At 42.4% G+C, this 18,635-nt stretch overlaps 1 protein-coding gene across 1 annotated transcript in view; it reads left to right on the forward strand.

Moving 5' to 3' along the window:
- Positions 1 to 6,428: 6,428 nt before the first annotated feature.
- Positions 6,429 to 18,635, forward strand: part of LOC133139942 (E3 ubiquitin-protein ligase DTX1-like) — a 36,446-nt gene continuing 24,239 nt past the window's right edge. Inside the window, exons 1-2 of the mRNA XM_061259434.1 lie at positions 6,429 to 7,164; positions 8,149 to 8,876. Of these exons, the coding sequence (XP_061115418.1) occupies positions 8,615 to 8,876 (262 nt within the window). The 5' untranslated portion in view covers positions 6,429 to 7,164; positions 8,149 to 8,614. The remainder of the gene's footprint in view (positions 7,165 to 8,148; positions 8,877 to 18,635) is intronic.

Raw genomic sequence — 18,635 nt, forward strand, 5'->3', positions numbered from 1 at the left:
TTGACGCTATAGGTTACAGTACATTCCTGATAAATTAATTAATCATTCAGAGTTTTTCTGGAGGTGGTGATATTTTTTATCATGATTAATATACAGGCTACAGTAAGGCTCAATTTTGCAACTTACCACCCGACCCTGGGTCCTCAGCAGTGGACTTGTTACTTGATGGATACTTTATAGCCATGCAAAAATAACATGCTTAATTTCATTGTGGGGGGGGGGGGGGTGCTTCTATATACAAACAATTGGTACCGAAACAATTTAATATCCGAGGTGATCTCCATTGCTGTGATGGAGCAGAGCTATCTGCAGTCTGCCTCACTGACTGAGAAAAATAAAAAGCCTGAAGGCCTCATTTAAATGCTTGTGGTTTATTCCTTGTTGCTTCCTCTCTTCATGTTGATGAAAAGTAAAGACTTCTGTGATCTCTGCCAATTTGCTTGTGCGTATTTCAGAATGCAGCCACATTCACAACCCACAACTCAGGTTTGGGTCACACATGAAATGAGTATGGTAAGCACTCAAAACAGAAAATAATAATTGGATTATTATTAATAACTGGGTTCCAAATACAGTATATAAGTACCATTATGAACAGGCTTTGTTGATGCAAGAAGCAACACTTGGCTGATTACCAAACATCATCCTCAGCTGTGCCTTTTTGCGGCTGGCACTGTCCGTGGTGCTGAAGGTGTTCCAGGCTCATGGAGATATCAGCAGCCTCTGACAGTGGCCAGACTGCCCTCTCCCCTGTTCTTCACTGCTGCTTGTGTCTCTCACATTATCACATAAGCCGTACATTCAGTGTCTCAGTTTTGTCTTGTTTTTTACTTTATTGCTGTAGGTATTGACATACAAATGCACAATACCCCTCCCTAACTTCCCCTCAAAGGAAATTAATAATATTGATAAAAAGTGTTAGATACAGAAAAGGATAATAATAATAAATGATAACGTGTCTCAAATTTCTAGCGCAGAATTACCAAGGGCACCTGCAGCCTTACCACATCTGCATTCCCATCTTGTATTCTGTTTCTCCTAATTATTCCTGTTGTGTTGTATAACTCTTATACAATCAATGCAAGTGTGCAACGTGTATCAATGTGCTCTTTAAAATCTGAAAATCACAAAAATCTTCTGAAGCAGATGTTTCAAATGCAGTTGTGTCAGGAACTATATTAAAAGTTTACCAATTAATAATAATATTAGTAGTAGTAGTAGTAGTAGTAGTAGTAGTAGTAGTACTAGTAGTAGTAGTATTGGTAGAAGTAGTATGATAGCACCTCATTCATAATAGTGTATTATCTGTATATAAATGCATGTTATTTGTTGAGTACCTTCTGCAGAATCAAGGCCCTTGCTGTGCATAATTTGACCAGAGCAACCACCCAGTGAAAATGAGTCAAACAAAAGAACTATACTAATCCACCACTGGTTGTTTTTGCTATTGGGCCTATAGGGCTCTTGCTCTGCTATAAGTCCTGTCACAAGCAACCCTGTAAAAAGGCAAAAGGTCAGGAACTATTCCAGAACAAAGGCTTACCTTTTTAAATTATGTATGCCCTTCTGGCTCTTAGCAGGTTTCAGAAGCAGTGACTGCTTTTGGCTGTGTCTATGTGTTATCCCTGGAGCCTTCGTACCCAGCAGCGTGAGGCACTTTGTCGCCCCCTGGAGTGCTGGAGATGTACTACAACACAGCGGCCATTTTCATTCCAATAAGGTCTGCAATTTCTTTGCATATAGAAATGCAAGATTAAGTTTGGCTTAACTACCCCAATATAGTATATTGGAGTAACATGAATGGTGTAATATTATGCTTATGTCAAACAATCTGACAAAGGCATACATACTTTTGCCTTCCATCTGCCGGAATTACAGAGTGAAAAATGTTTCTTTTTTATTTATTATATATATATATATATATATATATATATATATATATATATATATATATATATATATATATATATATATATAATTTATTTATTTATTTATTTATTTATTTATATTTATTTTTCATAGGTGATGCTTGGGTTGTCATATGTACGTTGCGTATTCTCAGTGGGAATATGACCGGGGCGATGGGGTTAGTAGCACAGAATCTCTAATGATTGCAGTAAGTAAAGACCATGGTTTCTTCAGCAGAGAGCCCCTGTCACTGTGCTTTATGTTTCTATTTTGGGCCATAGAGAAGAGTGCCCCCTGCTGACCAACCAACACCTTTTCTAGAAGCAATTTCTTTTCCCAGGAAATCTTCCATTCAAGCTGTGATCAAGTTCACACCTTCATATGTGAAGGGTACAGGGTGGTGTGTCCTTGCCTGCAGTGTCTAAATTGTCAGGTCCAGATCTAATCTGAATCTATATACATATACTTTGGCCTCAGATATATATTATTTTCCACATTCATTATTTTGTCTGAAAAAGGAACCTCTTTTGTCTATTTTGTCACCGGTGGCCCCTTAAATACTGCTGGTGAACGTCCATATTTGAATTATCTTTTATTTTTTATTAATTTCGTTTTATGTATTACATTTGTATGGACTTCCTAAACATTCCTCACTTCCCAGTATTTAATACATCTTAAAGTTGACCTAAAGAAAAAACTAGGCGATGTATTATTTTATCTGAGCTGTTCATGGCATGTTAAATTCCCCCATTACTATAGCACTAACAGAAAATAATTGGTCAATTTCAGTTTCAAATTACTCAAACTAATCATGCATTGTGGTTAAGGTGGTTGTTTCACATTCAGCTGCCCACTAAATAGACCTAGATTATGGGATATTGTAAAATATGCCTAATATACCTTAGGTAATTGAAAGACATTTGGCCCATTGATTATTTCCAACTCCAGAGCTGTAACTCTGAATCTCAGCTATCCAATGATGATCAGTACCATTCCATGTTTTGCACTCTCTTATCCAGAGCAATTTACCCAGATTTTATTTTTACACATATTAAATGTATATGGCGAATTTACTTTCAGGTTTGACTGTGGTGACTGTGAATTGAACCCAGAAACCTTTGAGGCAAGTTATTATGGGATGTCAACATTACCAAAATCATGCATAGAACTGTTTTAAGGATAATACAATTATAATAAAGTGCACTTCCCAGAGAAGAAAGCAGTGTTATACGTACCTAGATGGGAAACCTCCTTGGAAGAATATGCAGCAGGGACCGACATTCATGGGCCAGTAGAGGTCTATCTGCCCTCTGTTGAAATAAACCCCCGTGCAGTGAAGGGAACCAGGTGCTGTCCTGCAGCACTTCCCAGCCCTGTGTACCCTGCTTTTCATTCTAACCGCAGTTTCAACCACTGCATTTTAACAAGCTGATATTTTTTTTCCGAATTAGATGCTTTTCATATCTGGAGATATTGTTTACCCTGTTAAGCCACAGAAATATCCAAGTATTCCATGATAAAAAATTGATTTCCTTGTTGTGCTTATTACGATATATTGCAAACAAATAGATAAAGGCAACACAATTATAAAACTGAACAAATGAAAGGAGGAGAATCAATAGGCCCCAAATTGCTGACACATGGTCACTAAAATGAACAATTTGTAGATAATGAAGAATTCAAAGACAAAGCAAATGATAACAAGCCAAACCTGCATTGTTAACAAACTAAAAAATGTGTAGAAGAACCTAATTAGCTTATTCACCTAAAATTAACAAATGTTTTTTTTGTCCCAAAAACCATTTTTATGTAATTGTTTGCAATATACATTACCGCCTAATCATCCCGATTTAATTGGATAAAAATACTCTCCATCTGAGCTAATGTGCAGTGAGCATTCTGCTGAAAAAAGGCTGCCATTACATCACCCATGTGGGTGCTACACGTTGTAAGTGGTTGAGGTGAGTTCCCCCGTCATCACTGTAAAGCGCTTTGAGTGTGCATTGCATAGATGCCACATTCTCCTGCCAGTGAGATAGCAACAACAACAACGCATTTGGGAGTATTACTTTGTGAGAATCAGATGATGACTGAAAAACTGCAGAACATTTCAGAAATTACAATGCACAACTAAATCAGTATAATTGCTGGATTAGAGATATTCCTGAAGAATACACAACGTTCCCCAAAAATCATTATGCAAATAGTATGAAGGGTTTGGGTTTTACGCCTCACAGCAAGGAGGTCCTGGGTTCGAATCCCCAACGGCCGGGGCCTCTCTGTTCGGAGTTTGCATGTTCTCCCCGTGTCTGCGTGGGTTTCCTCCGGGTACTTCGGTTTCCTCCCACAGTTCAAAGACATGCAGGTTAGGCTGATTGGAGAATCTAAATTGCCCATAGGTATGAGTGTGTGAGTGAATGGTGTGTGTGCCCTGTGATGGACTGGCGACCTGTCCAGGGTGTATTCCTGCCTTTCGCCCAATGTATGCTCCAGCCCCCCTGCGACCCTGTTCAGGATAAGCGGGTTAAGATAATGGATGGATGGATGGGTTTGGGTTTTACATGAAAAAATGTCGCACGTATAAATAGGCTGGCCGGCTCCTGCATTTAGGCACTCTACTGACACTAGATGTCGCTATACCACAAGTATTGATTCGATCGTCGCACTCTTGGCAATAAACATTTATTATTCCTCATCCAAATCGTAAAATGTTTGATAGCTAATTTATTGGTGTTATTGTTGTTGTTTTATCTTTAAACTTTACACCCTGCTCCTTTGACTGTTGAAATATGTGTCCATCAATTTAGGTAATTATAATACTTATTTTTAGTTCCAATAAAAACAAGTTTGTATATGCAATGATTGAATTTGCTCGGAAAACTGTGGCAAATACAAATACATCTGTGTTTCACGTAACAGCGGTATCAATTCATATGTGTAATGTTAAGTGGAGGAGACTATTTAAATAACACATTGAACATGAATTAGTCAACAGCTCATGGGCATATATGATCATGCAAGTGTATCCCAGGGATATCAATCCTTTCCGAAAAGAGCCGGTATGGGAGCATGTTTTTGTATTAGCCTAGCAGTAACCAACCTGATTCTACTTGTCAAGTACTTGATCGAATACCATAATTAATTAATTAGTTAAATCAGGTTTCGTGCTGGGCTAAAACCTTCACCCACACGGCACTTTTTGGATAGGATTGGACACTCCTGAAATGGAGTGTCCAATCCTAAAGTCGATTCCATCAATTTCCCTTCTGAACCAGCGGTTCTCAAGTTTGATCTGGGGCCCTCTGCATATGCTGTTCTTTATTCCAACCACAATTGCAACCCAGAATTTTAACATTTTTAATTTTTTTAATAACTATTTTAATGGTCAGAGGAATTACCCCATATTATGTCAAAATACACACTGTATGCATGGCATGAAGAATAAAAGTCCCATGTCAACATTACGTTGTTGTGCCACATTGCAAACTGTTACTTAGGCTAGTATATATATATTATATGGAACACCATTTTTGTTTCAAAAAGTTGAATCAATGGGCAATTATGATGTTATATTGAGCTTTGTTGCACAGCAAAGAAACACCGTATGACGCGCAGCAGCCTAAGGCGACTGGGTGATATATGCATAGTATAAGCACAACACGCGGTTTAAATATGCAAATAGCTCAATATCAAACCTATATGCTGACTGTGTACAGGTTCCATTGCCGGTGACTTCATTTAGTCACGTGATATGACGCCATGTTGGTTCACACCAAATTAATTTCGAACAGGTGGTGCGGCAATATCGTTTCCAAGTGAAGCAATGAAAGGTGTTTGTGTTTTTGATGTGCACCTAATTTTTACGTTAATCTGTTCATATGCGCCAAATTTCTTTATGCGGCCACAGGAAAAAGCAAAAGCCCTTTGCTCTTTTAGAGCTATCGTTGATCAATTCTACATGCACTGTTACTGTTGATGACTTTGTATCCATAACTGATTCTCATTTATTTACACACACACCAGCGCGCACGGGATATAGCTATAGGGAATAATTATATACATGAACGGCAACAAGCGATTGTCTCATCAGAAACGCAAGGCAAGGATTAGGTACGGATATATATTTTTTATGGATTTATATATTGTTTTCCTCCTTTTATGCACACGCATCGCAGGGTTAAGCTCAAAGCGGTGTTGCAAGGGGGCGTGTGATAGCGTGCAGCGGCAATTTAAGGCAAAGTGAGATTGAACAATTTTCCCTTTCCCTTTCTTTGGATAAAGCGATCTGATCTAACAGTATGCTCATCTATTCTGACATCAAAATGTTTACCATTATAAAGACCTTGTTTGCTTCTGTTGGCTAGGTAAACCATGCCGTGTTATGGGGTATCCCGAACACGGTAAATTAACATGAGGGTACGAGATGGGGTTCCTTTCCTTCGCTGAAATCGTGCCCCTCTGCTGTTTTTGTTCAGAAGCCGACACCGCAGAGTCTGCAAGAGCAACAGCGTTGTGCATTTCTGAAACATCTCTCATTTAAGCGCTCTGCGAATTTTATTTTATTGGTTATATTTGGCACAAAAGATCATTGAAAGTAAAAAGGAAGAATGACCATGCATTGTTATGATGTAATGACAGCCTAATGGAACATTAGGTTAGATTTGCATCAATATTGCTAGAGATAGCTAAGCTGGCGATTTCGTTTTATTTTGGCGACGTAGATCGTCATATTTTATCGAATGATAGGTTATAATGTTTTAATCTCCTTAACATGTATGAGAGACCGTACAAATTGAGTCGGTAGCTTACGGACGGTAGTGATTTTTTTTCTCATGTTTTTTTTCTATTCGCAGACACCTAGGTGAATCCCGACCTTCGTGCGTAAATTTTTAAGAACCTGTTTGGACGAATATCGCCACAGTGTAGGCAGGATATCACACTGGAACAATAGTCGGGCGATTAATTTAAAAATACCAGCGAATAAAAACAACTATGCTTATTATATGCTGGAAATATTATAACTGGGGCATATTTTTTCTTTTCCTATCTGGATAGCAGATTACGAGGTCTGGTAAACACACAGAAGATACGCGGGAGTATGGCAAATTCTTGGAAATAACACGGGGGCAGACCGATTCCGGATGTAATCAATCCACACAACTACCATTTTCTTTTACATTTTAAATAAGATTCGATGGAGGGGAAGAGAAGACACGCTGTGGCTGCTCTACAGTAGGAGAAGAGGAGCAATTATTTGTAAGTGGAATATCCTTATGAAAGATCGAATTTTGTCATAAGAAGGAAAGGGGGTGCACATAATCGCACCTAGCAAACCAGCAATGGTTTGGCTGGAGCAACACAATAACCTGCGATTCTTTGTTGTTACAGGTTTGTGTGGTCGAGCGCAAATACTGTACGTGGCGTTCAATTTTGCAATAGAGTTCACAACCTATTGTGTGTAACGTTGGCTTTTTACAGTATTGCTTAAAAAATCAGCAGCGGTTTCCAACGAGCTCAGTTTGGAGTTCATTAAAACTGGAAATATGCAATGCTATTTAGTCAGAATAAGATATTACAATATAGACTGCATATTAATCCAATTCCATACGTGCGCTTAAAGAATGATAATATCGAGCGCGCTAAGGGAAAAGCACCGTGTTTGAAAAATGGTGATTACTGTTTATGAAGGCATTCTATTGCCTTTTTGAGTGTCTTGAAATATAGAGCAAGAATGATATTTGCTCCATCATCATTCCTGCTAGGTAATGTGACTAGCTTTTGCTCCTGCTCTTATGTAGAGCTATGTAAGGTCTGTTTAGGTGATGTGACAAAATACAGTAAGCGGAGAGTGGTGTATTTACGAGATCATTACATCAGAGCATCGAATAATTGTGGAAGGGTCATCACTTCAAGCTGCCTTCATAACCAATTCCATGGTACATGGTAAAATTAATCTCTTGCTTGAATTAGGGCACCATGTGAAGAGGCTTCTGAAGGACATGTTTAATGGAAATCTGTAAAAAGGCACAAATTCTATTATTTCTCTGCCTGTTTTTCTGTTGTTGCTTCCAATATGTATGGTAATATAGTGACATCTGTAAACAATTTGCCGTAGTCCCCATTTGTCTTGGGGGAGATTTGAGGATGGTCAATTAATTCATTCAGCACAGTACCAAAATATTTAATGAACTTTGTACATCCTTTCTCTCACACATGCATCTTTCCTTTCACCTGACCCAGGAGAGTGAGGCCAACGTGCACTGGGGAGTTTTTGTGTGGAGGAGGTGAAGGCCGGGCTTCTGTTGTTTGGAGACAACCCCCGCCAGCTGAATACTGCTGGGACAGTAATCTTTGCCGCTATCATCAACAGCAGCAAGAGAAAGCACTTCAAACTAAAGTCGGCTTCACCATTAGCTGTGGTCCATGGGCTGAGAGGGGCTGCATACACTTTAAGACTTTGACGATCATGTCATTTTACATGCTGTGATGTGTGTGTGTCTCAGCAGACCACAATAACGGAAGCTAAGCACAGCGGACAACTGAACTGGGAATCCTCAGATCCTGGAATTTTGAATAGGAGACCCCTCCAAAGTGGTTTGAGGGTTTTCAAGGGCCTGTTGTTTCCTGACCCTGGACTGTCGGGGTGATTCAAGGACAGCTTTTTTCCCCCCTCTGTGGGGTTTTGTGTGTGTCAGCGGTGGGGGACATGATGGCGCGGCCAGGCTCTGGTGTGATGGTGTCGGTGAACGGGCTCGGGTACCCCCCGCAGAACCTGGCGCGGGTGGTGGTGTGGGAGTGGCTGAACGAGCACGCACGCTGGCGACCCTACAGCGCCGCTGTGTGCCACCACATTGAGAACGTGCTGAAGGGCGACGCGCGCGGCACGGTGGTGCTGGGACAGGTGGACGCGCAGCTGGCCCCTTACATCATCGACCTGCAGTCCATGCACCAGTTCCGCCAGGACACAGGTAAGGGGTCGCAGGCCTCCATTACATCTGCATTTGTCCTTAACTTGACTCCAGTTTATGAGCAGTCTGTTTTCTTTTCATGTAAAACATGAGAATGCTAGTTAGGGCTGCATGCTATGAGGAAAATATGTGATATGTGACAACATTGTTGAATATTGCGATGATGACATGGCTTGCCATAAATAATAAACAAATAAACAAATATTTTAGTATGCTTAGTTCTAATGTCTTTCTGCTTTAGGTACATTGCTAATAGACCCCAGACAACGAATTGCCTATGCCCACTGAATACAATTTTTTTTCATGTATTATTTCCAGTCTGCTTTTATTGGAAAAATTGCACATGAACAGCCAATCAATTCAACAGAACATCAATTTAAATAAATACTATTCATCACAGTTCAAGTAGTCTTTTGCGATGTGCTTATCTCGTCTGTTCTTATCTCGATGGTGATGATTATAAGATATATTGTGCGGCCCTAATGCTAGTATATGCTACACACTGCTTATGTAGCAAAAAAACAAGTTTTTGTTTGTACTTTAAAGGTTAAGGACTTGCCACTTTTCTGTTTTATTGTGAATAACTTGGATATTTAGAAAAAAGGAAAAAGCTTGAAAGAGTTTCATTCATGCTTAATTGCATATTCCAGAGTGTTTGTTTTGTCTAGCCTTTCCAGACATGTGTAAAGCTTAGGAGTTGAATTACAAGGTCAATGAAAAAATGAAGCGAATAAGCCTTAGTCAAGCGAGCGGCGTATTAATGGCAGTGAAAGCTGGAGGAGCCGTATGATGTTCAAGTCGAAGGCCCAGTGTGCCAAAGATTATCAGCGAGCACATTTATTCTCCTGTCTGCTTCCACTGCAGCATCTGCCGGGGCTTACGGCCAAGGCAAGATTTATGAACAACGGAGGAAAAGGCGTGCACTCACGCTGTATGCTTGTCTGCTTTTATTAAAAAAAAGAAAATCTGCATGTTCAACTTTTCTTTTCGCCTCATTAACAAAGAAAACCAGAAACTTTTGCAGATTCCTCTGACAGACCACAGATTGTAAGTGTTAGTTTGGGCCCTGTGGGGTCCAGTTTTTGTGTTGCTGCATTTCTTTTCCAACTTGATTTCCCCCACGCTGTCGTGTGGAGGTACACACTGCTCAGTTCTGAGAGTGCAGAACTTGGATGGAACCAAGTTATTAGGTTAAGACTATTACTGTGATTGGTAGAGAGATAAATTTACTGTTGGTTTATAGTCAGGCATGGGGTCCTGATATATAGTGCGATAGATTTGGCTTCCTCCATAGAGATAATACTCTCCAAGGCACATGACTTCCACATAGGAAAATAACAGCAGATCTGTATCCCTTGCAGGTATTCCCAGCACTGCAGGTTCGTGATTTTCTGAGCTTCATTTTACAGTCAGGCTACGGGGTCCTGTAATTTGTGTTGGTAAAAAAAAAAAAGTAAAATGTTGTTATTAGAAATGGTTTTAGGTCAGCAGTTTTCTTTTTAACAACAGACGAACAGCAACTGAGATTTTTTATTCTATGCAAGGTTTTCTTGCAAGATTTATAAGTAAAATGGAAATGCAGGCATAGGCAGGGGCTCTGAACTCCACATCCGCTGCTGTTCCCTTGAGTGTAATACCTACACTAGTTCTAGTTTTCATATAGCAAACATTGGGACAGTCAGGTGTTTTGGTGCTATGATGTTGCTGAGAGCATAACAGTGTTTTCTCGAGCACTGAGTAGTAAAATAAAGCTGTCATTACAAAACCACCAAATGCACCCTCATGTTAATTTACTGTGTTCGGGATACCCCAATTTTTTGCCAAATGCATGCTTGGGAAGGTTGATGGCTGATCAACAAATATTGTGACACCTCAACACATGCCCTCACACCTCCCAGTTAACAATGGTGAGAATGTTCTAGAGGAAATTACAGCATGCGCTGAGACTCGTTGGCACAGTTGTGCTACCTTGAACTGTTGTGCCACCATGGGGGATGAAATTGGGCTCAGAGCCAAGGGAGGGTCATCCCATGACTGCGGGCTTCTGTTCTCCTCATAAAGACATGCATGGTGCTACAACTCATTTGTACAGCACAGCTTTTCTCATTAATATACATCGTGGCATGGATTCCACAAAATGTTGGATACATTCCTTTGAGATTCTGTTCCATGTTGACATGATTGCGTCATGCAATTTCTGCTGATTTTTCAGCTGCACATTCATGGTACGAATCTCCCATTCTACCACATCGGATTGGATTCAGATCCAGTGACTGGGAGGGCCAATGAAGAACATTGAACTCATTTTCATGTTCATGAAACCAGTTTGAGATGACTTTTGCTTTGTGCCATGGTGGATTATCTTGCTGGAAGTAGCCATTAGAAGATGGGTTTATTGTGGCCTTGAAGGATGTGCATGGTCAGCAACAATACTCAAATAGGCTGTGGCATTCAAGCGATGATTGATTGGTTAAAGGGCCCGTTAGTGTGCCCAGAAAACATGCCCCACACAATTACACCACCACCCCAGCCTGGTCTGTTGACACAAGGCAGGTTGAGTCTGAGGATTCATGCTGCTTGCACCAAATTCTGACCCTACCATCTGCATGTCTCAGCATAAATTGAGATTCATCAGACTAGGCTACGTTTTCCAGTCTTCAACTGTCCAGTTTTGGTGAGCCTGTGCGCACTGCAGCCACAGCTTTCTGTTCTTGGCTGACTGAAGTGGAACCCGATGTGGTCTTCTGCTGTAGTAGCACATGCACCTCAAGGTCCAATGTGTTGTACACTCCGAGATGCTTTTCTGCTCACTACAATTGTACTACAGAGTGGTTATCACAGCCTTTCTGTCTGTTTGAACCAGTCTGGACATTCTCTGTCGACTGCTCTCATCAACAAGGTGTTTCTGTCCGCAGAACGACCGCTCACAATTTTTTTTAGTTTTTCGCACCATTCTGAGTAAACTAGAAACTGTTGTGCGTGAAAATCCCAGGATATCAGCAGTTGCAGAAATACTCAAACCAGGCTGTCTGGCACCAGCAGTGATACCATGGTCAAAGTCACTTAGATCACATTTGTCCCCATTCTGATGGATATTGTGAACATTAACTGAAGCTCCTGACCTGTGTCTGCATGATTTCATGCAATGCACTGCTGCCACAGGATTAGGTGATTAGATAATCGCATGAACAAGTAGGTGTACAGGTGTTCTTAATAAAGGGCTCTGTGAGTGTATATGATTAATAAAGGACTCTTAATTGTATCTGTGTCAGTGGTGTTGTAGCAAAGATTAAACCATGTCAGTGATGACCATGTTTAAAAATTCACTTTTTTTTGTCTTGAAATCAGAGGTATCACACAAGGTGGCTGTGTAACCTTATTCTGCTCGGTCTTAAAATCAATGAAAGCAAACAACAGAAGACTTGAAAGTGTTTGTAAAAGCATCTCAGGTGTATTTTTTATTTTTTTTGTCAATGTCAGTGTCACTTACAGCTGTGAGGTTGTTGTGTCAGTTTTATGATTCATGATTTTCTGAACGTGCCTTGTTCTCCACTTGCACTCTACCTGCCTTCTGTAGAGGATTCTTTGGAAGGGAAGGAAGGAGTGGGTGGTTTCGTTTATTGAGGGGCCGAGGCAGCAGCCAGCCGCCCACCTGGGGAACGTGGAAAGGCAGCCTCGTTTTGCTGGTGTCCTCACTGCACAAGTATGCATCCTGCAAATCTCGGCCCATGTCTCCCTGGCCCCTGGAAGGAAGACCTATGACCTCAGAAATGAGACCGTACACACCCATTGAGCCACCATGACCTGCTTCCTCACGCTCAGAGGATGCCGTTTGCACTGCAGCAAAAGGTTTGGGGATTAGCAGAACCTCTTGGCTTTCTTTTGGGCTTTTTGCTGCTCTAATACAGGGGGTGTATGAATAATGGATTTCTGGCGCTTGCTGGCAGAGGCACCCAGTCGTGCTGGAGAGGAGATATTCCCCTGGGCCTTTGTGCCAGGTGACGCTGTCTATTCAACCACCGTCGGTATCAATGTGCACCCTTGATTTTACTGTGGTGCTCTTAAGCGAACACATTGGCCTGTTTACAAAGGTTTTTGTTGTAACTTTGTAAGAAATGCAGGGCCTGTGTTGTTGCTAGATGGTTTTTCAGCGCACAAAAGGAAAAGAAGCAGTGAGGTCGGCTCGATGCACTGAGGTTGCCTCTAAACTTGTTAGGCTTAAATGCCACACTTAAGCCTTCCGAACAAACTGACAAATGAAAAAAACGAATGTTGGTGGCATACAGTAATGCAAGCAAGTGTGCTGAGGATTATCTATGGAGCTTATTGTTTATTTCAAGGAAGAAAATATGTCTGCTGAAATTGTCCTTCTCGCTCAATGCTTGTTGGGATAGGCTTCAGCACTCCGCACAACTCTGACCAGGAATAAGTACTGTAGGTTAGATAATGGATGGATGGATGGATGAAATTGTACGCTTTCTGCCTGTCCAAAAGTCCATTTGGTGTTCAACCATGTTTTTTTTTAACAGAAAGCAGGGCTTTACTTCATCGTGACCAGCCTTGGTCATAAGCAGTAGTCTGTGAAATTGGTCAGGGAAATGTAGGGTTACCAGGTTACCAGCCTGCCTTGGTGTGACCATAACCAGCACCTCACCCTCTTAAGCCTGGCCTGTCACTTCATTCGGTAGATCTCAGTTAATTTCCTGTTCCTTGTATCTAAATGTGTCTATATCAATGGTGATATACTCCGCTTAGATGATGGCTGTTTAGGAATGCTTCTCTGTTTCATGCCTTGCCAGAAGGGCCCAGAGTCAGGGTGAGTGCATTCACTCTATTGTCCCAGGGCTAATACCTTCTCACCCTCCAGCTCCACCACTTCTTGAAAAATAATGGAAGAAAATAAAACTCAGGTAAAGCCCTTGACTTAACTCTGGTGCTATAAGATCCAAGTTCACCACTGATCAAACTCCTTTCTTACTAGAGTTGGTGCCCTGGCCTAAGAAATTGCACACAGCGGGCGTCTCTCGCTCCCCGTCATTAATGCTTAAGCTAAAGTCACGCGTGTCCCCCCGCGTACACAGGCCTCTCTGCGCGACCAGCGAGCCGTTTGTCAGCCGCTGCCGTGGTTCTGCAGACGGCGCTGACGTTTATCGGTCCTCGCTGTGCAGTTCGACACGTTACCGTCCTCTCTGCTGGGATAAAACTGTCACAGTACGAGCTGACGAGCAGCATCCTGAGGCCTCCACAGTCATTCAGCCAAATCTGCCGTTTTCCTGCCCAATCAAGCCCGCGTTCTTCTCAGCCCGACTCTAACGCACTTTCTGATTTTTGCCTCCAAATGAGTCCCAGTGCATCATTAAATAATAAATAAGAATACAGTTGATGTTCAAATTTTATTTAGACAACCTTGCTTCACAGCACTCATGGATGGCTTGTGTTCTCTCTCCCAGAGAGAAAAATGATTTTGCGTGTGCTCATGAGACAAGAGTCGGGAAACTACAGAAGTTTCAGCTGGCCGTTTAACCACCCAGATAAAGAGTTTCTTGTGCTTTTCCCAATTAAAAGAAGTTACCATGAGAACTAGCTCAGCCGCCTATGCGTTTGATCATATAAATAATTTTCAGAAATAATAAGTACGGGTCCAGTAACATTTACAGTATGTTGTTTTTAGCTGTGCGTCTTTTATTCTTCATGTAATCATAATTTTTTAAATTTGTACAGTAAATCTTGTGTATTCGAAGCAGCTATATGGCTCCTAGTCCTAAACTGTGAGTGCACTTTTTGGCAGGAGCCACCATGATGGAGTGTCTTGTGAGATGTGAGCCAACGTGTTCCTCTCCCGGTGCACTAGTCCTGATTAGGGTTTGTTTTGTTGTGGAGGTGGGGCCACGGCAGTGCGGGATCCCGGCCCAGGGGTTGCCGTGGCTCTGAGCTATTTTGATTTGAGCCTCCCTGTAATCTCGGCAGGGCTGCGGCCACGCGCGGTTGCCCTGGCAGCAGGGGTGCTCCCGAGTGCTACGGTAAACACCGCTTTGCACATGACGCAAAGCGGGGATCGTGCCCAGGGAACAGCCCGAAAGGCTCCGCACAGGAAATTCCTCCCACTGCAAGATGGGGAAATAGACATTGAATGGCATAATATACAGTATTTGTATGTTGGATGGGAGAAGGGGAAGTTCTTTTAATTTGTTGTTTATTGGGTTCTTCAACTCTGTTGCCATATTATGCGTACATTGCACTCATGTAAATTAATGCTGAGTATTTTATTTTGCTGGGTCTGTCTGTCTATCATTGTCTGCCTGTCTCTGCAATTATGTCCCAGAAGCAAGTTGTCAGTCTCATTCTAATTTATACTCAAGGAACCCCTTGGGATCTGCGTCAAGCCTGTTTCAGTGGAAGTGAATTGCAGTGAGTGTGTGTGAGCTCAGTGTGTATGCATTTGTGTGCACTTTGTGTATTTATGTTTGTGCATCAGTGCCTGTGTGTTTGTGAGACAGTCCAGTGCAGCGGAGCATTGTGGGCTCCTGTCCAGGGGTGTGTTTCAGCCTCTCTGAGCTCAAAGACCTGTTCCGCCTGCTACCACAGCACAGCGTTGTCCAATCAGAGTCCCCACCACACGCCAGGACTCTGTCCATTTGATCCAGTGGGGCTCGACATGGCACTGGGGACCTCAGTGATGCCCTCTGGCTGATGGACCTGTCTTAGCTGCATTGTGTGAAGGACAACCAGGGAAGTGACCTTCTCAAACAGACACTCAAAGTCAACAAGGGCATCTGCCCGTGCCTAGCACAACTGCAGTCAGCCAGCTATCAGCCAGCCGCTGACGCCAGAGTAAACCGTAAAGCAGCCTGGGAAAGTGACTGCAGACTTGTCCCAAGCCTGTCCCACAGAGGCAGAGAGGAACATTCACACATCCTCTGGTGTGGGTCCCCCCCATTTAGGCTTTCCAGGAGACCCAGGGCTGCCAGCTGATAAATTCCCCTAATGAGGGACCGTGCAACTCCACGGCAGGGAGGGAAATTCAGCTGCTTGCTTTCTCTGCCTTGTGGTTTAGTTTTTTCCGACCGTGAGAACCTCGTCTCCTTTGACCTGCCTGCGTTGCGCATGTGGTCTGTTGAGTAATTGCAGCAGGTCGGCTGCTGTTGTCCTACTTGCGAGGAACCGAGAGAAGAAAAAGCGTGAGAGAGGAAAAGTATTTGTTTTTGTTTGAAGTGTTGGAAATGGGCAGGTTCTCTCAGGGGTTTAGCTGTGTGCAATGTTCAGAGCTGTGGGCTGCTATTGGGTCAGCGGTGACTCACTGTGTGTGTGTGTGTGTGTGTGTGTGTGTGTGTGTGTGTGTGTGTGTGTGTGTGTGTGTGAGAGAGAGAGAGAGAGAGAATGTGTCTCTGCATATATGTGCATGTGTATAGTGACTGTGTGCCCAGGTGTGTTTGTGTGAATATATGTATGTATGTGTGAATGTGTGAAAGTGTTTTTGTGGGGTCCCAGGGAGATTGGTGTAAAACACTGTCTTTTGGTTTCTGGTGTGTGCAGGTGTGAGGATTCGTGCTGTGTACATACTTCTGATCAAGTTCTTCACCTTGTGACCTAAGTTGCTTCACACCTCATGGTGGTAAACGCAGTAAACAGAATCATGACTCAACTCACAGGATAGATAGAGAAAACACAATCAAGTCAAGATCTTCCTGAGATTTCAACCATGCTGATTACAACACTCATACTCGGAAGCTCAGATATGTAGTCTAAGCCATTGTTGAAAGGACTGCCACCATCCACCTACAGACATGGCTCTGAACACAGGAACCAGAGCCACTCTCTCCAGTCCAGGCAACTCCTGCCGGAGCACCTAATCTGTTGCCAAAGCAACCCGAACACTCAGCTCCCGGCGGCAAAGTAAATGTACCAGCTCACTTCATTCAGTAGCTCAGTTAATTTTCTTTTCCTTGTATCTAAATGTGTGTATATCAATTGTGATACACTCAGCTTAGACAATGGCTTTTTTTCGCTATTCTTCTTTTCCTGCTTATTTGTGCGCGTATACGATATACTGCTGCAACCTCCACCAATAATTGTGTGCAGACAAGTGCATGCTCTGCTCTAAAGCGCACAAGGCCATGTTGCACTTCTTATCACACTGCAGCCGGTGAGGGCAGGCTCACGTTGTCATTAGTTGATGGTCATATGCAACTTCACAGGTTGACGTACAGATGCTCAGCTGGCCAGCAGTGCTGAGCCCACTGAGACCCATCCCTGGCAGTTGTCACTCCGCGGGGTGGCCTGTAGCGTAGTGGTTAAGGTACATGACTGGGCCCTGTAGCGTAGTGGTTAAGGTACATGACTGGGCCCTGTAGCGTAGTGGTTAAGGTACATGACTGGGCCCTGTAGCGTAGTGGTTAAGGTGCATGACTGGGCCCTGTAGCGTTGTGGTTAAGGTACATGACTGGGCCCTGTAGCGTAGTGGTTAAGGTACATGACTGGGCCCTGTAGCGTAGTGGTTAAGGTACATGACTGGGCCCTGTAGCGTAGTGGTTAAGGTACATGACTGGGTCCTGTAGCGTAGTGGTTAAGGTACATGACTGGGCCCTGTAGCGTAGTGGTTAAGGTACATGACTGGACCCTGTAGCATAGTGGTTAAGGTACGTGACTGGGACCCGCAAGGTCGGTAGTTCGATTGTGTTCGATGTGTGGCCACAATAAGATCCGCACAGCTTTTGGGCCCTTGAGCAAGGCCCTTAACCCTGCATTGCTCCAGGGGGGATTGTCTCCTGCTTAGTCTAATCAACTGTACGTCGCTCTGGATAAGAGCATCTGCCAAATGCCAATAATGTAATGTAATGTAGCCTCTGTTGGTACTGGCACGGTCTGGACTTAATACCACGATATAACAATCTTTTGAACTCATACAATTACTACACCAAATGCACAGAATTCCTCCAATGGTGCAGAGACAACTTATCCAGGCAGTCAAAAATGATCCCAGAAGAACATTCAAAGGCCTGCAGGTCACTCTAGCCTCAGCTAATGTCAGTGTTCATGACAATAAGAAAGAGAGACCGGGCAAAGAAGGGATTCTTGGGAGAGTATCAAGGTGGAAACAACTTATAAACAACAAAAACATCAATGCTAGCACCTGGATGATCTCCAAGCCTCATGGGGTAATGTTATATGGACAGATGAGTCAAAAGTGAATGATATGGGTCCCATTATGCCTGGTGTAAAGCAAATACATATTTTCCCTGTAAGAACATCAGAATAAAATTCAAACGTGGTGGTAATATGATGCTGTGGATGCTTTGATACTTTGACCTGGGCAACTAATTTGGTTATGGGTAGCAAGACAATGATCCAAAACACAAAAGCAAGTCCACATTTAATTGACTGAAAAGAGCAGTTCATGTTTGAAAACATACCTACCATCTTTGTTAAAGCAGAAGGCTGGGTTAGGATTCCTCAATAGCGATGTGAACGACTGATAACAAATTATAGAAAGTGTTTGGTTGCAGTTATCACTGTTAAAGGTAGTGAAACCAGTTATTAAGTTTAAGGGTGCAAATACTTTTTCACAGGGGTGATATGGGTGTTTGATAACTTTTTCAATAAATAAATGAAATAATAATTTGTACAATGTGTTTTGTGTTCCCTTTGTCTAATATTTTAAATATTATTTTATGACACTTTCAATGACAAAAGACAATTAAGTGGTTCGTTCACATTATTCACCCCTGCCTTGTGTCCTGTATTTTGAGGGCACTGTACAGC

This window comes from Conger conger, chromosome 11 (genome assembly GCF_963514075.1).
Source record: "Conger conger chromosome 11, fConCon1.1, whole genome shotgun sequence".
Lineage (NCBI taxonomy): Eukaryota > Metazoa > Chordata > Actinopteri > Anguilliformes > Congridae > Conger > Conger conger.